The sequence below is a fragment of the Polyodon spathula genome, chromosome 14 (genome assembly GCF_017654505.1).
Source record: "Polyodon spathula isolate WHYD16114869_AA chromosome 14, ASM1765450v1, whole genome shotgun sequence".
Lineage (NCBI taxonomy): Eukaryota > Metazoa > Chordata > Actinopteri > Acipenseriformes > Polyodontidae > Polyodon > Polyodon spathula.
In genome coordinates this window covers 23,531,776-23,554,372 of record NC_054547.1, presented here as the reverse complement: position 1 = coordinate 23,554,372, position 22,597 = coordinate 23,531,776, and the positions used below count along the sequence as shown (strand labels likewise).

Below are 22,597 nucleotides of genomic sequence, written 5' to 3'. Positions count from 1 at the left end.
CATGTCGGGTGATTTCCTGCTGAAACTTGTTAACCGAATGCCTCGTGTTTGTGAGGCTGTTATTAAGGCAAAGGGTGGCGATTTTGAGGAATCCAAGATTTAGAGACAATTTTCAATTTTCTTGAACATTGTTTTGATACTCCTTATGTTTTGTTTTGTATATTGTAACATGTGTTTTCATTTTCAAGTATTTACAGAAACATATACGACATAAAACATTGTTAATTATGAAAAAAACCTAGTTTCCAGAAAGTGTACTCAAACTTTTGACTAGTACTGTAAATACAAGAAAGCTTAACTGCTAAAAAATGGGATTTTATTATTATTTTATTAATTTTTTTACAAAACACATCTGTATATAATAAGTATGTAATAAGTTGTACCATTTTACGAATTTATGTTTTTGCTAAATGTAATTAAAATTGTATGTTATATGTTAAATTGTAATAACAACGACTATTTTTATATAGCGTCTTTCAAAGTGGCCCACCATCACAAAGCGCTTTACTGAGGTAGGCTGTGAATTGTGCATTATATGCAGAGTCACTTACAATAAGACAATGATTTAACACCTCATCCAAAGGAGGTTAAGTGACTTGCTCAGGGTCACACAGCGAGTCAGTGGCAGAGGTGGGACTTAAACCAGTGACCACACTGATTCCTCCTGCACAATGGCTGTGCCAATAAAAACATGTAAGAATACTAGTAAACAACAGTTTTTCATGCCTGACGTCACAAATGCCGCTGTGACTCATTTACTACCCTGGTTGTGCCTTATTTGCGCAAAATATCTGCCTGTGGAACAGGAAAACTATGTATTAAACAGGATCCGCTTTAAGTGGAATGCACCTGTGTCTAAAACTGGAAGAAAAATATGTAAGGGTTTGCAAGTTCGACGAAAAATGAATAATTCATGACAACGGACAAACGAGGGAATGGCTTGTTTTTGACAATACCAACAAGAACATATACTGTCGGTTGTATACACAAGAGAAAAAAATAAAAATAAACAATTTGTGGTAGTAACAAGTAACTAAGTGGATAGTGTCAAAGAGCATGAATTGTCAAAGTGCATCAACACTGCAAGAGCATTTCTGCAGTGAAGGCAGCAGCACCCCTAGCCTCTACTAATACACAAGCAGCGAAGGCTTTAGCTTTGCTCAAAGTCAAAGCGGCTCAGTTTTAAACACCGCAAATAATGTTTAGCACTGTCCATGCAATTCGAAAGAATAGGAGGCCTCTCTGATTTTCTGGATGTGCAAGTATTGGATGTTATAACATTTGTGTTGTGTACAATGTGGTTGTGTAAACAGTTTAATTCATAACATTAAAAACAATTATACTATGCCTATCAACATTGAGTTTGTCGTACTAAAATTTAAAATAAAATAGCATCCCTTCCACAAAAACAGAAACATGGAATTGTATTGTGTGTTGAAAGGGGGGTTCGGTATTTACATTCTATTGTCATTTTATTCTAACCGGTGAAGTTTTCATTTTAATACAGAAACTGCTATTTTAAAACATATTGTATTACGAAGTACCCCAGTCCAACGCGTTGTTTTTGTCATTACTGTTGACTCAAATTATTGATAGTAAACCATAATGCAAACACATTAGATAAAGTAATTTTATTTGGTCTTCATGGTGAATTTTGGTGAATGTTGGAACTTACTATGACTGGAATCAAATTTATCTTGTACTGACACTTGTTTTAATGCTTGAACAAAAAAAAAAAAAAGTTAATGGTTAGCATATCCTCAGTCAGAGTGTGAATATAAAACAGCAGTTCTTTTGGCAATGATTTTCATTATATTAGCTTCACAAGAAGGGTTCTAGAAGGTTGTTTAAAAACAGGGCTGAAAGATCCAGTATGTTTTAAAAATGACACCTTCAGACAAGTATACTTAAAGCTGAGGGATGGATCCATGGCAAGTCTTAAATTGTAATAAAACAAGCCACAGAGTTGTGTATGAACCTACTGAACAATGCAGGGGAGGCTTAACAAGAGACCAGATAGAGTGATACCCTCACAAGCATGGAGGGAATGATGGATCTTACCCTGTCTCTTAAAGGCAAGACCTATATCCTTTACAAGCAGGGGCATCAAAACTGATTGACTAGTGAGGTGGGAAGTGGGTTTTGGGGCAACCCTGCAGTTCAGACAAAATAATACAACAGGCATTTTGAAGAGGTCAAGCTTAAAACAAACTGATGACTAATTACAAGTTAGTCAAAAGATGACACAGCCAAGGCGTTAATTTTTTTTTTTTCTGCAATGCTAATTAAAATAACACTCAGAAGTCATTTCGTATTGTGTTGATCTGTTATCTCAACCCTGTTGGCAGGACGTAATTAGTTTCCACTTATTCACTTTGTGTTACAGGTTTTAGTGTCCCTCTTTCCTATGGGCAGCATAGAATGCTGTCCTTTTATCTGTAACACAGGAAATGAATTGTGTTGTGGCAGAAAAATGTAAAAAAGCAGCAAACACTGAAACATGGGACTGTTATGCTAATTATAGTCGCAGCATTTATTTTTTAAAACCTTGGGTATTACACCTTCAAAAGGAATACAGTTTTTTGGGCACCTCTGAAATAACTGACCAATTTCCAGGAGTTATAACCCGAATGCTTAGTCAATTTAAATATAAAAAAAACAGTATTCTGTCCCTTGGCAACTTTGTCAATAAAAATGTCAGAGATTTTGCATAGCTGCCATATAAATTCAAACCCCATCTTCTGGCCAAAGGCGACTTGGTATAAAGACTTCTTATTACATTTGGCTACTTAATCCTCTGAAGAGTAAAATGCTGCCTAGCCTGTGGGCGGCTCTATAGGACACTAACAGGTTTTCAAGACCCTAAGAGGAGTTTACCGACAACGTGTCAGGTTGTACCAGCAGTAAAATTCAGGAGAAAGACACCTCTCCATGAATAGACATTTCCCTTGTTGTTGATATACAGCACAGTCCCTCAGTGTGATCTGGGAACAGCTTTATTTAAGGGAGTTCTCTCAGTAAATGCTGTTATTCCTGTTTATGTATTTATTCAAAGCTTCTCGTTAATAGATATAAATATTTATAATAAAAATAATACTTTATTTGGAAAGTTTGAAACCTTGCCATACACAGCGCTTATATAGATATATAAAAAAATGTATATAAAAAAAATAAGCAAATATACATGGTCATCAAAATCGAGAAATATTAATGCAGTGTCACAAACTGCATACATATACATCTCTAGCTAAAAAAAAAAAAAAAAAAAAAAAATCATATGGGACAAAACACAGCAACATTGTGAGAAGGTGGAAACAACCAGAAGGTGTAAAGCAGGTGTAAAAGACACTCCCACATTAGCGGCATTCAGCCCCTGTAGGCTTATGCATGCTATACAATATGACAACAATAAAACCAGGCTGTGATAAACTACAGAAAATGGTAGATTGTGTATAAACCTGGCCTCTCTAATCGCCTCCTTGTGCGCCTGGAACATCTTGACGTTGTTCATGTTGGACTGCCAGTACTTCACATAGCCTCCATGGTCTGCTGTCAGCATCCACATGTCATTATGGGACCAGGTCATGGCTCGCACAGGGCTGTCGTGGGCCTGCGGGGGGGGGGGGGGGACACACAAACAGACATGACAATTAAAGATCAGTCATGAAGACTCAAACCGTGCGCAACTCAATTATTCAGAAAAGCAACTAAGACACTCAAAGCATGAGTGGCCTATAAAAAAAAAAAAAAAAAACGTTGACTTACTGGTGATAGCTTGGAAATTAACTTATTACAAATCTTTGTTGTTGCTTGGAGTGTAAAAGATAATTTACTGCACCACTTAACATTAACAATGAAATGTCATGGTTTATTCTTAAAACACTAAATGATATATTTTTGTCAAACCCACATAATGCATTTTGTGTGAAAATCTCACCACTTCCGACAATCAGTTTATTCCCTGCGATAAAACTTTCAGCCAATTATCCATTTACCAAATTACAGGAATGACTAACTTCAAATACTATTGACATTAAACAGAAATACACAAGAAAAGCAATGTTACCTGTAGAATGGTTTCAAAGTTGAAGGTCAGTCCATTCCATAGTGTGAACTCTCCACTGGAGGCCCCAGTAACCAGGCGCCTACCTTCAGGGGTCCACTGCCATGGAAAGAAGGAAGCAGTTTTCAGTCTTTTCTTTTTATTTTGTCATTTTCCTCTTGTGTATTTAAGGAACTTTGTAATTGTTTCTGCTGGTATCACTGCGCAGTAATAAAATAGGTAGTTTATAGATTTAGTGGTTGAAGGAAGGGCTCGGAAACCACACCATATTTTGATATTTGTTTTCTGTTACACTCACCAAACTTAACCATAATTATGGTTTTATGAAAAACATCTTTAACATCTTTCCTGCTGTGGTTTTTAATGATTTTCCAAAAAATCCATCAAGGTTGAGTGAGGCATTAGTGGAGCCCTCTACAGCCACTTGTGGTAAATGCTGTTTGAATCCTATAGCGCTACACCATGATGTGAAATAAATCTTGTTGTATTCGCCTAGTGAATTCTACCCTAGCTTTTAATCCCAAATAGTCAGAGACTGCAGCTGACGTAAACAAGCTTTACAATTACTCACCCGGACGACAAAAACAGGGCACTTGACTTTGTTGGTAGAAGTTCTGACAAACTTGGTGGTGACTGCATTCATTGGGTTTTTTAGCATTCCCACTGGAGGAACAAGCTGTGGGAAAAGATAAACTGTTAAGAGCAACAGAGAAAATACACTAAACACACGTTTAATGAAGAGAACCAACACAGTGCAACTTGCCTCGGAAGGCTTACTTACATCGTTGTAATAGCCAGCATCAGGCTGGATGACTCGGAGATCTCGATAGTCTCTCTGCCATAAACGATTCTGGGGAGGGATAAATCAAAATCACACAATACTCCAAGAACATTCAAATCAACTCAACCTGTATCTGCAACAGGTTCATATTGCTATGAATTTCTTGCACATAGCACATGGGCTCAGTCTACATAGCCAGTCATCCTTTATTGTAACGTGTGCAATTAGTGAAATATCTGATTTAGAATTAGGGGTCTGTTCTCCTGAGCTGCCAGGTGCATACCTCGATGTGGCGAATGACAGAAGGATTGTAGTCAATGGTTTTGCGGTTCACTGCCTTTCTCATGCGCTTCCCGTCAAAGGTGAGCTGCTGCATGGCCTGCTGCTGAGCAAAGTCGGGTCGCTTGTAGAAAAGCTGCCGTGGAGCCTGGTGCTGGAACCGTGGCATGTGGAAGAACCGGGGCGGGGAGGAGATATCTGTCGCCATGGTGTCGCCTGGGTCAGCACACCTGGGAGAGGAGAGGAAAAAGATTTAGCGGAAAAAATCTATTATTTTCTCAAGAAGTGAAACATAATTCTACAATCTGTAGCAATATAATAAAAAAACACATGGTGCAACTATCAATACTTATGAAGCTAACTACAGATAAGGGTTACATAACTGGTGTAGTTTTTAAGTGAACTTGCAAAGGCCATTGACCTTGTGGATGTGAAGTTACTTGTCCAAATAAGGTAGGTGAAGTTTGGTAATTGTTTGTAAACTTCACACACTGTTCTCAAAATACAGTAGGTAGGTAAGGAACGAAAAGAGAACTAGATGTTTTTGGTATTTACAATCATAATTAGGTCTTCTGTTTTTCGGTTTTATTAATTGTACTTTTCAGTGCTTACTTTTTAGCTATTTGAGTTATGTAAATTTTTTTTCAGGGCTCTCGTTTTTGATATACTATAAGAAATTGGTGTTTTTGGTTACTTTCCAAAATGCTTGAGCATTTTTTTTTTTTCCTGACAAAATATGCAGTCACTCGACAGTACTTGCACACTTAAAAGTTGTACCTTCTTTATTTTGCTGTCTTCCACAAACAAATCTCTATGGTCACAGGCACATTCTTCTGGGGTTTTTGTGTGTAGACATTTTTGTACATTTCGCCACAATTCTGTTTTAAATCCTCTGTATCTTAACTACAATACAGCTTTAAATCCTGCTAACAAGCCTCCATCCTGATTGTAATCTCGTTTTAAATCAAGCAAGTGGAGTTTCCAAAATGTAGGAATGTGCTGTCACTCAGTTGGGGCGGGTTTAAATTATTCAGAACTAATCCATGATAGATGCAAGTCAGGAAGGCAGGACATTGCCCTGCAGCACTGAGAAATGTATTAATTATTTTTGTAGTAAGTTTTATTTTTATAATCGAAAAAGGGTAAAGTCAACGTGAATTGATTAACCATTTACAGTTTTTTTTGTTGTTTTTTGGCTATCCACCAATTTAATTTTTTTGTCGGGGGGTGTTTTATTGTATTTTATCGGTTAAAACCGAAAATCAGAAGCCCTAATCATAATATACATTACTCCAAATACTAGAATTGTAAAATGTTCCTATTTAAAAAAGTAATAATAACTTTAATCTTAAAACCACTTCATATGATCGTTATATATGTATTTAGAAGTCTGAATGTAATGAAATTTGCAGTTAAAAGTATTCAAGTGGTATGTGTCAAAACACAAGCATTCAAGCATAAAACAGACAGCACACACCATGTAAAAAGGAAAACATTTCAGGCTGCATAAAACCTACTGCACCTAAAAGTGGAGAGCAAAGCCAAAATGTAAAGTGCAGCAGCCCCTTTCATTGCAGTAAAGGGCTATAGAAAAATGTAACATTTTTGGATGAAAAAAAACACAGCGATCACCACGCTGTCCTGCTAAATTTGAATGAAATCTGAAGGTGATATGGACCGAGTGCAAGCTACCGCATGGTTACTGCTCTGAAGAAGAGAAGAAAGTCTGAATGCAAAAATCGCAGCGAAACGTTTTGCGTAAAAAAAACAAAATGCAGCGAATCAACGCTGTAGTGCGATTAGCCCTTAAGACAACCATTATTCAGTATACACAGTAAGAATGGCCACAACTGGGGCTGTGCTCTTTGTTTACAGCGGTATACCAGCATTTAAAGTAAATTAAATACAAATACTTAACATGTCATGTGTACTCTATTTTCTGCAACTGATCTAGCAGTTACAGGTTAACAAAATAAGCACCCTTGAGATGAAAAGGTAAGAGTGGTAAGAGTAAGACTTTCTTCATTTTATTTTATTAAACTAAAAAGTTTGTAAGCTAAACTAAATAGTTAAGTATATGTTCACAATGCGCAAGGTACCAAAGCTGACTAATGCATGATTTCAAAGAAGAAACACACAATATGAAAAGGTGATTTAACAACAATGAAAATTTTTGAAAAAACATTTTTGGCATACCTGGGTACACGGTTACCACAAGTCACTTTTTGTTTTTATAAGACTGAAACCATAACTGATGGGTTCAACATTCAGTATCATGAACATGCCACCCTGCTTGGAATTCACACATTAAAGACTTTGCATCTCAGTTGTGGCTCAGACAAATGTGTACTGTATACACAACAAATTATTATTTCAAATACAGCTATTAAATCTTAATTCAGTGAAACGGAGTGTTATTTATAAAAATCGGTAACATTCTATTGGGTATTGATTATAAGACTTTTTTTTATCAGTGTCAGCAAAGTTAGGATTGGTCTACTTCTGTCCTGCACCTATCTAACCTTCACAAATAAATCGATAAAGGTGTCCTTCCGTTCCATTGCAACCCATGAACTTTCTTAGCTAACTCTGCCAAACAGATACTGAGCCCTATCTTTACAGGGAAGAACAGATGCAAACACAGAAACTGATAAACTGACCATAATTGAAAGCAGCAGAACCCTTCTGCATGGGAGTATTTAGGCATCTCAAACCAAAACCCAAGCCTATCAGGTCACCATAACACATTTAATTGTGTTTTCAAAACCAAAAGAAACACCTACAAATTTAACAAACTAGTACTGAAGCCCTGAAAAATACCAACTGAAGAGATAGAAAAGCCAGATACAGTATAAATCAAGGCAATCCAACAAGTTCAAGTGGTTTCTCTATATCAGAGGTGCACAACTCAGGTCATGGAGGGCCAGTGTCCCTCTTGGTTTTTGTTCTAACCATACCCTAAATTAGTTAATTGGATCAATTAAGCTTCTAATAAGGTCCAATAAAGTACTTTAGGGTGCAGTTGGAATATAAACCTACAGGGACATCGGCCCACCAGGACCAAGTTGTGCACCACTGCTCTAGATCATCAGCAATATGTAGCAAAGATACACACACTGCCTGAAAGCAAGTGGCCTGTATCATCAATATGATCATCAATATGGCACTGAAACAGTTAATGTTCCCTGCTGGATACTACCTGTAAATGGAACTATTGAGAAAATAGACACTACGTCAAAGCATTTGACACAACTGTTGTGCAACAATTGTATTGTAGTATTCATATTGCACTTAAAGCATTTTATTTTGAAACATTTTGTTAATGACATACATTTAAAGTGTTCAGTGGTTCAAAGAATCAGTCACGGTATGTGCAAAAACACTTGTTTCAGAAATAAACCAGAGCACACTACAAATTCAACTTGTTATCCATATCCAATTTAATTGGTTTCAGGGGTCCATCAGATGTGTCAAAATATTGTATCTCAGGAGGAAGTCATTGTACTATTTTGCAGTTGCTTTATTATAAATAAGAATGGTATTTTGTCATGGAAATCTGTACCAAAAATCACAGAGCAGGCGGTAAATTTGTTCAAAACCACAGAGGAAGGGGGAAATGGTGTGTGGAAGTCACAGGTATGAATTCTACAGGATTTTTTTTTTTTTTTTTTTTACAATATACATAAATATTAGTCTGTCTATAAAAGATATATATATATAGATCTATCTATCTATCTATCTATCTATATCTATATATATTGTAAGGTATCAGGGAGGGGGTTAAAATCCTTCCCTGCGTGAAACCTTGTGAGAATGCACATTTGGGTATTATGGGGTTTAATTGTGTAATTGTTTAATTGTTTAGTAATCCCCTGCACCTGATGGTAGTTGTAAATTAGAGCCAGGTGCAGGGTATTTAAGAGAGGCAGCCAGTCTGTTCCAGGCTGCTGAGTGAAGAGCCCAACTGAGTGTGTGTGTGTCCAGTCGTATCGAAGGTGAAGTACGGAGTGAAGCCCGTGTGAGTTTGTATTTGGTGTTGGTGCCAGGTAAACGGCTTCGCCGTCCTGAATGTTTAGTTAGGTTCCCGTTAGTGTTAGTTAGAGCTCCAAGAGAGAGCTAGGTGTTTGTTTCTGTTTTGTTTGTTTTGTTTTATGTTTATTAAAAGTGCGCGTCAGCGCTAAAGCAATTCCATTTCTGTGTCCTGGGTCTATCTTAAAGAGGCAACAAACGTGAAAAGTGAGTGGATCTTTTACAATATATATATATATATATATATATATATATATACACACACACACACACAGCTCTGGATAAAATTGAGACCACTGCAAAATTATCAGTTTCTCTGGTTTTACTATTTATAGGTATGTGTTTGGGTAAAATGAACATTTTTGTTTTATTCTATAAACTATTAACAACATTTCTCCCAAATTCCAAATAAAAATATTGTCATTTAGAGCATTTATTTGCAGAAAATGACAACTGGTCAAAATAACAAAAAAAGATGCAGTGTCGGCAGGCCTCGAATAATGCAAAGAAAATAAGTTCAGATTCATTTTTAAACAACACAATACTAATGTTTTAACTTAGGAAAAGTTCAGAAATCAATGTTTGGTGGAATAACCCTGATTTTCAAGCACAGCTTTCATGCGTCTTGACATGCTCTCCACCAGTCTTTCACATTGACGTTGGGTGACTTTATGCCACTCCTGGCGCAAAAATTCAAGCAGCTCGGCTTTGTTTGATAGCTTGTGACCATCCATCTTCCTCTTGATCACATTCCAGAGGTTTTCAATGGGGTTCAGGTCTGGAGATTGGGCTGGCCATGACAGGGTCTTGATCTGGTGGTCCTCCATCCACACCTTGATGACCTGGCTGTGTGGCATGGAGCATTGTCCTGCTGGAAAAACCAATCCTCAGAGTTGGGGAATATTGTCAGAGCAGAAGGAAGCAAGTTTTCTTCCAGGACAACCTTGTACTTGGCTTGATTCATGTGTCCTTCACAAAGACAAATGTGCCAGATTCCAGCATTGCTGAAGCACCCCCAGATGAGTCCAATTTTCAGCTTTGCCCAACACCTGGTCGTCTAATGGTTAGACGGAGACCTGGAGAGGCCTACAAGCCACAGTGTCTCGCACCCACTGTGAAATGTGGTGGAGGATCGGTGATGATCTGGGGGTGCTTCAGCAAGGCTGGAATCGGGCAGATTTGGCATCAATCAAGCCAAGTACAAGGTTGTCCTGAAAGAAATATATACAATATTTTTATTTGTAATTTGGGAGAAATGTTGTCAGTAGTTTATAGAATAAAACAAATGTTCATTTTACCCAAACACATACCTATAAATAGTAAAACCAGAGAAACTGATAATTTTGCAGTGGTCTCAATTATTTCCAGAGCTCTATGTATGTAATTTATATATATATTACACACACACAGTACCAGTCAAAAGTTTAAGTACACCTGCTTGAAACCCGGTTTTTCATGATTATCTATGCTTTTAACTGTATACACTTGTCTATAAACACTTAATATTTCATTATATGATATGTATACTTATAAAAGCTTATAATTAAGTGAATTGCATTCAAAAATGTAATTTTTAAATGAAAATGTAAATCTTGTCAATTTCAATGAAATGGTCACCCAAAGCAAGGGGATTTCAGTCTGAAGCCCAAGTCAGTTAAGTCTGAAATGTGTGTAACACTGCGTTAGAACACTGGCCTAAATATAAAAGTGTCTTTGTTAGATGTTCTCCGAGTTAACTAGCATGTTACCTAATGAACCTTTTGTCACCAATTATTGTTAACAGGTGAGGGGCCATGATTACTATAAATATAAGTAACACAGGCACAAGTTTGTCATTCCTGAATGTAAGGGAGAAGAAAATGGCAAAACAGGCTCAGTTAAGCAAAGGAAAAAGACAGTCTGTAATTACTTTAAGAAATGAAGGTCAATCTTTAAGACAAATCGCAAGAACTTTGCAAGTGTCTGTAACTGCTGTGGCCAAGACCAAAACGATTGGAAGAAACTGGCACTCATGAGGACCGAACAAGGTCAGGCAGGCCAAGGGTGACCTCAGAATCAGAACAAGTTCATTCAAGTCACAAGTCTGCGAAACCAGCGATTAACTGCCCCTGAAATACAAGCTCAGCTAAATGCTACTAGAAGTACAGATGTTTCAACATCAACTGTTCAGAGAAGATTGCGTGAAGCTGGCCTAACTGGAAGAACTGCTGCAAAGAAACCATTGTTGAGAGTGCAAAATAAGAGGAAGAGACTTGCCTTATGGACCGATGAGTCAAAATTTGAAATATATGGGTCCAGCTGCAGAGTATTTGTAAAAAGCAGAGAGGGTGAGCGCATGAGTTCTGCATGTGTGGTTCCTACTGTCAAGCATGGAGGAGGCAGTGTCATGGTCTGGGGTTGCTTTGCTGGTGACAGAGTTGGTGATCTTTACCAAGTCCATGGCAAGCTCAACAAGCATGGCTATCATAGCATACTTCAGAGGCATGCCATTCCATCAGGATTACGGCTAGTTGGGCAGTCCTTCATTCTTCAGCAAGATAATGACCCGAAACACACCTCAAAGTTGTGCAAGAACTATCTGGCGAAGAAGGAAAGTGAAGGACAACTCAATCTAATGACCTGCCCAGTCTCCAGACCTCAATCCCATAGAACTTGTATGGGACAAACTGGACAGAAGAGTCAAAGCAAAGACCCAAAAGTGGCCTACATCTCTGGGAACTGCTGCAGAAGAGCTGGGAAGACATGTCGGGTGATTTCCTGCTGAAACTTGTTAACCGAATGCCTCATGTTTGTGAGGCTGTTATTAAGGCAAAGGGTGGCTATTTTGAGGAATCCAAGATTTAGAGACAATTTTCGATTTTCTTGAACATTGCTTGGATACTCCTTATGTTTTGTATATTGTAACGTGTTTTCATTTGCAAGTATTTACAGAAACGTATACGACATAAAACATTGTCAATTATGAAAAAACCTAGTTTCTAGCAAGTGTACTCAAACTTTTGACTGGTACTGTATATAATATATTATAATCTCTCTCTACATTTTTTATTATGGTCAATGTGAACCGAATTGCCGAACTGATCACTTAACTGAAGTCTTAAAAAAAAAAAAAAATCGGTACACCTCACATTGCAAGGTAAGGCAGCCACGCTCTTTCGATAGGGAAAAAAATTGTTAAGGAGGAATACAGTTGGTAAAGTTCAATGCTCTCTCTTAAATCACAGAAACCGTGATACAATCTCAGCTTTAATTATAAATTAACAATGTCAGCTAAATGTTAATACCAAGTTTCAGGACAAATGGATAAGCAGTTCAAAATATATTAATGCAGTAATAATGTTTAAAAGCATTTAGGAATAAAAACATTTCTAATTATTTTCTATTTGTGAAGACTATGGTATTAAAAACACAAAAAATACATTAGCCTCAAACCACTGCCAGTGCAATCAAATAACAGGAGTAAAGCTATTAAAAACAATCTTAACTACTATAAACAAATATAGCCATGACAACAGATTTTATAGTACCTAAGGTTAGAATCAATTTTTCACTGTTAGTTTCAACTGCACAATGACAAAAGGAACATTTAAATACCCTAACCAAAGCGGGCAGGTATTACAAAAAACCTCTCCATTATTAAAAGGTAAAATGGTTTATTTATCGCTAAGAGTTCTCTTATTCAGGTGTCATTCACATCATTTGGTATAAAATTCTGTTTTGGTTCTATTTTTTATACACAAACTATTTTTAAAAGTGCTGGATTACCTGTGGACAACTGAATTGTTTTGGGCTGTCTGAACATACAGAAAAACCATTACTACTTCAATATTAGACTGAGATCCGCTTTAAACATTTGTCAAGTTGAATGACGACTGATGACAAAGTGCCCCAGTCTCTGTCCCTAAAATAATCAATTTCAAGAATGTTGTATGTGGCTTTGCATCTTGGTGAACCAAAACTTCTTAAAAGTACAGTTCACAAATTCCAAGGATGTGATGAAAAACATAGGCAAGAAAGAACTGGAAGTCAAATAACATGAAAGATATGTAGATAAGAAAATAACTTACATTTGTAAATCCTAGAAATACAAGTTATCAGTCACATGCTCTTGAATGCCAAGGAAGAGTAATCTGCAGACTACTGACCAGTCTTCAGTGAACTTCATGCTCCCTCTTGTGGAAAGTGTTGGTAACCTCTCAAATGTTTTATTTTTATTATTTATTTAGCAGATGCCTTTATCCAAGGCGACTTACAGAGACTAGGGTGTGTGAACTATGCATCAGCTGCAGAGTCACTTACAACATTTCACCCAAAAGACAGAGTTATGTGACTTGCTCAAGGGCACACAGTGAGTGAGCTGGGATTTGAACCAGGGACCTCCTGGTTACAAGCCCTTTTCCCAACAGACCATACAGCCTATCCCCACCCTAAAACTTGAAAACAGCGGTGTACTGAAAGGAAAACCACCATCTTAAAGCCGGTGGTTGTCTTTATTCTTATAGTGGTTAAAACAATGAAATACAATAAAAATTATAGAACATAGTGGTCTACCAAATATCTTAAAAGTGCTGACTATCACAGAAAATAGAAAAGCGACATTACCTTAATGTAGCAGCTGCATTTGGTCTTTAATCCCAGTTTAACGAAACCATGCAACTATAAAACCGTCTTGGCTGTAAATTCAGAATCGGAGCTGTCAGCACAATGAAAAATCTGAAGACAATTTTATATATATATATATATATATATATATATATATATATAATTTATGGTTCAAACTTAATGGTGTCCACGTGGCAATTGCCAAGGGTGCCCTTAACTGCAGCAATGCCCATCAAAATACATGTCTATTCACTGCAATTATGGCCACAGTGCCCTTTCCGCTACACAGCTACATATGCCTGTAAACACCAATTTAGGAAATGTTTGGATCCAAACAACATGATTATGTCATTTGCATGGTTGTCACATCAGCAGTGGGGGAAAAAAAAACAACAAAAAAACAACTAACCAACAATGAACATCTCTCTTTAAAGTACATGGATTACAACTATAAAAAATAAATAAAAATAGAAAAGTAGATCTGCGCAGTCTGCAAAAAATTTGCAAAACAAAAAATTTTTCAGGCCAGTAGTTTAGAAATATTTAAGGGACTTACAACTGCGTTTGTCAGGATCAAAACTTAAATGGTTAAATTGCCGTTATCCCCTTATTTTAATTTCCTTCTTTTTACCACAACAACACTAGGAAATACTTTTCAATATTGTATTATAGTGTTTTATCATTATTTGTCCAACTTATGATAAAAGCAAGTGTGTTTTTTTTCAGTTCATCCACAAATGCAATACAGGCCTTGGCATATTGTCTGTTACACGCTGGAATAGTATTTCTGAGGTAAGCTTATGTTAAACGGTGTAGAATATATGCTATTACAATTGAACAAAATGGTCCCATAGTGTAGCGGTAAAAGCCAATGCCTTGAGCGTAGAGAGCAAGCTCCAATACAAATGGCCACATTGCTGGTGGGAAGATTTAATTTCCTGGTGAGGGATCTCACTTCCTCTCGAGGCACACCTTGGTGATGACAGCTGTGTTCCTCTGAAAAGTGAAACTGTCATAATGTAGAGGCGCTCAGTGTAAAAATAGAGCAGCTGCTACAGTGGAACTGGTTATAAGAATACATTTAATCAAATAGGGTCTCTCTGGGCACAATAAATGAGCACACTTACCTTTTTATACATTATACCTTTTTGTAAACTTTTTTTTTTTTTTTATTACTCATCCTTGCATAGTCTCTAGCTTTAAACATGAATTGACGTCAAGTTCTGTTTGATCCTTGCGTTTTTATCAGGATGGGAATAAATACAAATCTTGGTATCTTGCTCTTTGTGAATCCGACACTCGAGTTGCCGCTGTTAGATATAATTTTACTATGAATCCTAAGCAAAATAACACAACCTCCTACACTTTGGCCTTGACTTAGGTTTAGTGGCCTCGGTGCCCTTTACAAAACTCTTGAACCAAGGCCATTTTTTAATTGAAGGCCTTGCCTCTTTTTTCTTGCCAATTTGAGCCCTGTACGTGTAAACTATAGATAATTACCTCAAAATGACACCCCATTTGTATTATTAGGATGATTTTGAAACTGACTGTGAGGTTGCCTAATTTTTGGAACTGCCCAAATCAATATAACATACAGTAAGGATAGCAAGGTCAAAGAGTGTAGGCCCACATCCTGGGTACGACCCAGGTACGTGGTTTCACACTACGCAGGATTGTGACCCAGGTAGCCAGGAGCCAGGCCCAGGTAGAAGTGCCAGTACGAAAGAGGCTTAGGATTATGATGCAGATAAGAACCCATGCTAAAGACCACCGGAAAGACAAACAAACAAACAGCCTACATACAGGGTTCGACATTAACCATGGCCCTGTGGCATGGGGCCGGTAGTTATGAAGCACCACAGGCCCGACTGGGATGGTTACATTTAACTAGTATCATTATATATATATATATATATATATATATATATATATATATATATATATATATATAATATATATAAAGCACAAAAATTAATTTACATACCATTTTTTAAAAACATAACTATGAACTAATCCAAACTTTCCCACCATGCGTCATATTTGTTGTACAGTCAGAATCTGTTCCCGCAGCAAATCTTTTACAAATTAATTTTTCTACAACTAGTCAACCAATAAGCCAAAGGAAAGAGCTGAAATCAATAAATCATAAAGAATGTAATTATGAAAAAAAAATGAAGACAAACATTTAGAGTGGAGGCTTCATTATGACAGAGAAAAAAAAAGTAACGTTTAGCCTTGTTTGGTGTCAGTTTTTCAGACTTGCAGACCAAACAGCAGGTTTATTTGTTGTGAATTCAACATTGTTTACATCATATCCAGTCTCACAGTAAGATGTCCTGATGGATACCCAGATAGGCAACTGAATTGTCAAACTTTTTGATTTGGGATCCGATGTGTTCAGGTCAAAAATGCTGTTCAGAATCTTTCCAGGACTCGCTGGTATCACTCAGCAAGATTGGCGCGGACTTGGGAGAGGCTACACAAGCAACAACGCTCAATATAGGATTGGTATTATTTTGTATTATGAATATTGTTTTAATAGTGTTTATAATTAGGATTAGGGGTGGGAATTTCGAATAGTTTCTTATTTGAATACAAAGGGTGCAACCTTTTTGTGTATTCAACTACCCGAACTCTGGTCCCTTACGCTACCAAGAGTAAAAGGTAAATGAGTGTGGACAAGCAGACAGCATAACAGTGTAAGCCAGTAAAGTTTAGCCGGGTTCACAAAGTGTTCAAACAATGTCCAAGACGAGATTTATTTCCTCTGTACCCTATTTCCTTAGATACATGTTTTCTCTTTTGTTTACTGAATTAAAATGCATAACTCAGAGCAGCAGCAACGTCACAAAACGTATCTCTTCCAATTAAAGCAACAGTAGTATAATATTGCGCAAACCACCAAATAAGTTTTGCTGTAGTGTATTCACAATAAAATATCACCTATTATATAGCAACCTAAATAGTCTACATCTGTAATTCTAACAAATAATATTTATAAAATAATCTTAGTGTAAATGCCAGTAGTTAAAAATCTAAACGTAGAACCCTGACATACACCCCGAGATTATGATCCATTCCATTATTTGTGCTGAAAAAGGTTGTGACATTTGGACAAGCTGGGGATAAAAGGGGAATTACAAAGTGTTTTACTGAAACTCTGAATCCGTATTTTACTAAAAATTCATAACCAAAGGAGATTAAGATTTCAGAGTGCAATTTACACCACTAACAGATGGACATTGTGTTTTATTAAACTCTTTCTAAAACCAGGAATGAATTAAACTGCTACGAAATGGGAGTTTCTCTTCCATTTCTGAAAGACGAAACGTAAGTCAGCCAGAAAGGTATAAACACACACTAATTGGGAGTACCTGCTGATACTGATGGGAGTAAGAAGATTACAGACTAAAAAAAAACTCACTTTCTAGCCCATTGTGTAAGTACACAAAAATAACTTAATTCTGATTACTTAATTAAAAGTTACAAAAACACATATATATTATTGATTTACATAAAAATGGCTGTATATATCATGTTTTTTTCTTTTCGTTTTTTTTTTTATATATTTTAATTATTAACAAATGTGATTGTATTATGTAAAAGGGGTTTGTAAACAAGATTGAACATTGGAAACAGTGCAACAAAGCCTGGCATCTATAAAGTCTAACATTACTATCACATTTTCCTTGACCCTTTTAGCAGGATGCTTAATGATCTACGTTTTTTAATTATTATTAGTTATATAGTTTGTATTTTTTGCTATCAGTCCAAAAAGTGAAGTTGTTAGATTTAAAAAAAAAAAACACACACACCACACAAAACTGGTGCTGGATTAAGCAATTCAATTTTATTTACTGATTGTAATTTAATCGATTCGGATAAAACAGTGAAGACTACAATATTTTAACCTTTTCACTCACAGCTGCTTAAATGTCACTTTCTTTACATACGCATAACAGGACATGTGCGTGATAGGGTTGTGTTTGATAGGATGCATCAGATATTAGAATTAGTTGTTATCCATTTCAATGAAAATAATGGATGAAGCATTTGAGTGTATAACCTGAAGTTACATAAAAAATAGTTTTATATAATGTTTTAATAGGCCATTTTAAAGGCAAGCTCACATTGCATCAAAAGATGAGGATCAAGCAGACAAGGAATGGACACCTACATTTTCCTAGAAGTTGAAAGCAGATTTCTTCCCATCATAGTGCATTGCTTTGGCAGGTATGGAAATAAGACTTACACTGCAGAAGTTTTACTATGAGCTTTACTAGCCACACGTACGTAGCATGCTCAGGCGTGTCTTATTAAAACTTATAGTAAAACAAGAAATGCATCAAACTGCTTTAAGTGCCTACAATACAGTCGTTATACTATACCGCAGTCTCCAGTCCTGTACTACAGCAGGTTCTGTTTTTAATCCTGACTCACATGCGGTCTGTACTGAACAGGCCGCTCTTTCCAACAATAAGAAAGGAACGGCCGAGGGAGTGTTCTGTATCACTCCCAAAAGGACTTCAGAGTTTACCACTGTAACACAACCTTGATTTCCTGATATGCACACACATGCTTTGTTATTCCGATACCGTACACCAGTAAGTATATCATTGAACAATTAGTACAATCAGCATAATTGCACGTTATTTCATCGTGGCTTGTGTATTCGTAGTACATGTATTTAAATTATTACATTACGTAAGTAAAATAAACCACAAGAAAATAAATATTATTGATTTTTTTTTTCTAAATCAATATAAACAAACCAGTGTTTTTAAATCTCAGTGACTGGCGTAGTAAAACCACCACCAGCCCAGTTTGTAATCACGTTATCAGGGGGTAAACCACCCCGAAACTGTTAACTGACATATATACTCAGTACAAACAGACGCACTGAAACTCATGGCTCCCTTCAGGCAATTTACTAGTCCTCAAGATAATACACAGCGGCAATTCTCTAATGGCGACAGGCTCTGGTCTGTCTCTTCCACCATAGGCCCTCCTCCTTCACTCACCCACTCTATATGCGACTCTGTCCCCGGGAAGGTACTCCTGGGCCGGTCCCTGGTGCTGTGCACAGTCCTTGGTATAAACTTGTCTGCGCTCCGATATTGTTTTGGGAATTTCTCCGGTCTCTTTCTTTTCGCGTCTCTCTTGCAGTCACCCAAAGGCCTCCATCTCTCTGCGCAAGAACATGCGTCATCACGCACGCGGCGGGAGAAGACGACGTCAGCGTGCAAAGGACATCAGCAGACGTAACTATACAACTCCTACCTGAAAATGCTGTTGAAGGGGATTCCTTTAACTGAGAATATACGCAAATTGTTCAGTACAACAAGAAACATGTTGTTTGCTTTAGTTCAAATATAATATATACCGGTAAAGCAGGGAAAAAAAACCCCCAAAACTGAATTGGTGATATAAATGTATAGCCTAAAATATGTTTTGAACAAGACATCTGTGCACCATGTGCTAAATAAATACAGACGCTACACAAAGTAATTCAATAATCTACTATATAATTAAATAATATAGTATCACAAGTCCGACAAACATATTGTTCCCTTTGTATATATTTACAAATACTGTATAGTAATTCATATAGACAAAATACTACAATGTAAATACAAAAAATAGAAAAAACACAAGCCCTGTAATTTTGTAATGCTCGCCAGGACCAGATTAACCAATCACTTGGCCCTAGGCAAGCAATCATACACCTGCGGGTCCCCTACTCCTGAACAAATACAGCCACACACACATACAAACATACATATACACATACACACACCTCTATATAGGCCATATATAGAGCTTCCCGTGCCTCTGCATGTGGTAGATCGAGCTTCCCAGACTCGAACTGTCACATGAACAGTCCCAGTCCCCACAGCTCTTCTGAGTGACCTAAGGCATCACCTTCAGGGCACACCAGCAGGTAACCAAGCCCGGCTGGTAGGCAGAGGGAATGAAGATCATGGTCAGTCCACAAACCAGCATCAGAGGAGATGTTTTCAGGGCCAGCACCCTAAATACTCGCTCCAATATGCCCAGCCCCATCCTAGGCAGCCCGAGCAGGACCTCTGAGGGTTGGCGGCCTCAGACCCCCTCTTTGGCACAACAGCTGCAGTACTGGCACACTATGCACTTCAGTTTTGTTTGGGACCTCTTCCCTTCCGAGGTGTCACAAACACTTTCATGACAGACCCTCTGCAAGCCTCGGTACTTCAGAAAGAAGTGGCTGCCTTTCTTTGCAAGTGAACCTTTCGTCTCGTAGACCCCATCTCCCAGGGAGAGGGGTATTACTCGAGGTACTTTCTGGTGACCAAGAAAGACGGCAGCTTTCACCCCATCTTGGACCTGAGGCTCCTCAAAGGGTTCTTAAAAGAAAGGAGGTTCCGAATGCCAACGCACTCTCACATTGTCCAGTTAGTCAGGCTGGTTCACAACCGGGGACTTAAGGGACGCATACTTTCATGTTCCCGCCCTCAGACGGTGGAATGCATTTGGGAACGGTTCGGGAAGGCGCAGGTCGATCGCTTCGCTTCAGCAGAGAAGACACATTGCCCCCTGTGGTACTCCCTCCACCACTTAGGCGGTCCAGTCGGCGTAGATGCCCTAGCGCACGAATGGTCCAAAGCGTTTTTGTACGCTTTCCTGCCTGTACCGCTGCTCCCGGCTTTTCTCAAGAAAGTCAGGTTAGAGAAAGTGTCAGTTCTCCTAGTGTCCCCTAGTGGCCAAGGAGAATATGGCTTTCGACCCTGTTCCAGCTATTGCACTGCCAGTCCTGGGAGATTCCACTTCATTTGGATCTCCTGAGTCAGGTGAAAGGCTCTCTTTGGCACCTGGAACCAGGCAGGTTCCAGTTATGGGTCTGAGTGGGTGGCGTCAGACCAGAGCCAGGAAATAAACAACAAGAGAGGTGGAATTTGGTGGAGCTGAGCGAATGGCTTCGCTCAGCATTTAATGAAAGAACAGACAGACAGACAGATAATAAACGGTTGTAACAAACACAAAAACACAGGACACGGCACATTCGCCAAAACAAAAGAGATAAACCAAACCAACTAACACTACACAAAATACGGTGAGTAGATATTTTAAATATGATTATTCTTAGCACAATTATCCGTCTCCAATCCCATTCTCCACTCACCGAACACACAACCCTGAGTGTGTGAAAACATGCTGCTTTTATGCAGCTGTACCAAGACTCGACTGCTAATCATTCAAGTGGAGTCACGGTACAACTGCACGTGAATTAATAAAGTGCAATTCCCCGTGCTCACCTATTACATTTTACTTGCACATGAAGTGCTGTGCAATCCTCGTGCCTAAATACAAATATACAATTTAAACACGTTTTACATAGACCCGTTTATATCCCGTGTACTGATGACTATACACCAACATTAAAACACAACACATAACACAAAATATACACAGGGGCGGGCATTTTGCCACATATACCCCCCCTTGTGCAAAGCACACATGGCCTCAATGGCCACCTCCCCCCTTAAAATCACAAAAGTTTCGCTCAAAGTCCTGGGCCAAGAACAGGGACTTTAAGGGGTTGATGGGCGGCAATGTTGCCAGTAGCCAGGCTGCTACTGGCCATACTGTCAGCAAACGTGCTGACAGTGGGGCGAATCTCTCCTCCTGCTGTACCACTGGCAGCGGAAACGCTGCCAATGGTGCGGCTGTCAGGGCAAGTGCAGCAGCGGAAAAGCTGCTGCGGTTGGTGGTCTCCAGACCTCCCCCAAGATCTCCGGCAGCGAAACTGCTGCGGGGGAAGATGGTCTCCTGACCTCTCCCCCCTTTATAGCTGGCAGCTCCCTCTGGGGGGACTCCAGCCCCCAGAACTCCTGCAGCGAAATTACTGCGGGAAGGGTGGTCTCCTGACCTCTCCCCCTTTTTTCATAGCTGGCAGCTCCCTCTGGTGGGGGGTCACACTGACCCCTGCGGCCAAGCATAGCCGACTGCAACCCCTGGCAAAAAAGTTCCAGTGATCAGGAGATGCGGAGTGGCTGGCAACCCCAGGCGATGCGGAGCAGCTGGCAATCCCAGGTAATGCCAGGCAGGCATCCTTGGGTGATGCCAGGGAGGCATCCTTGGGCGAAGCCAGGAAGGCATCCTTGGGGGAAGCCAGGCAGGCATCCCTGGGCGAAGCAAGGCAGGCATCCCTGGGCGAAGTGAGGCAGGCATCCTTGGGCCAGGCAAGGCATGAATCCTTGGGCGAGGCGAGACAGGCATCCTTGGGTGAAGCATGGCAGGGATTCAGAACAAGCTGGGGTGCGGGCGTTGGCCCTCTTCTCGGCCACTGCGGCCGGGCGGTTCTTCCCTGTGCTTTCCTCAGCAGCCTATGCAAGGGCTGCTGAGGAACACCAGCATCTATTCCTGATTCTTCTGGTGCAGGGAGAGGCAGCTGCTGTTCCTCTGCTTGTGATGGTGGGGGAAGTGATACCAGCAGGCATTCATCCTCTGCTGGTGGAAAGGGACCCAGCAGGCATTCATCCTCTGCTGGTGGGGGAAGTGATTCATCAGTGATTCATGCGCCCTTCACAAAGACAAATCTGCCCGATTCCAGCCTTGCTGAAGCACCCCCAGATGAGTCCAATTTTCAGCTTTGCCCAACACCTGGTCGTCTAATGGTTAGATGGAAACCTGGAGAGGCCTACAAGCCACAGTGTCTAGCACCTACTGTGAAATGTGGTGGAGGATCAGTGATGATCTGGGGGTGCTTCAGCAAGGCTGGAATCAGGCAGCTTTGGCATGAATCAAGCCAAGTAAAAAACTTGCTTCCTTCTGCTCTGACAATGTTCTCCAACTCTGAGGATTGG

The 22,597-nt window shown here is 39.0% G+C and overlaps 1 protein-coding gene across 3 annotated transcripts in view; it reads right to left on the bottom strand.

Moving 5' to 3' along the window:
* The window catches only part of LOC121327195 (pre-mRNA 3' end processing protein WDR33-like), a 67,263-nt gene extending 48,291 nt beyond the window's left edge, over positions 1 to 18,972 (bottom strand). For all 3 annotated transcript variants that reach the window (XM_041271062.1, XM_041271063.1, XM_041271064.1), the window contains exons 1-6: positions 18,776 to 18,972; positions 5,128 to 5,353; positions 4,845 to 4,913; positions 4,635 to 4,739; positions 4,067 to 4,162; positions 3,459 to 3,610 (exon numbers count right to left, since the gene is read on the bottom strand). In XM_041271062.1, the coding sequence (XP_041126996.1) occupies positions 3,459 to 3,610; positions 4,067 to 4,162; positions 4,635 to 4,739; positions 4,845 to 4,913; positions 5,128 to 5,331 (626 nt within the window). In that variant the 5' untranslated portion in view covers positions 5,332 to 5,353; positions 18,776 to 18,972. The remainder of the gene's footprint in view (positions 1 to 3,458; positions 3,611 to 4,066; positions 4,163 to 4,634; positions 4,740 to 4,844; positions 4,914 to 5,127; positions 5,354 to 18,775) is intronic.
* Between the last annotated feature and the right edge of the window lie 3,625 nt (positions 18,973 to 22,597).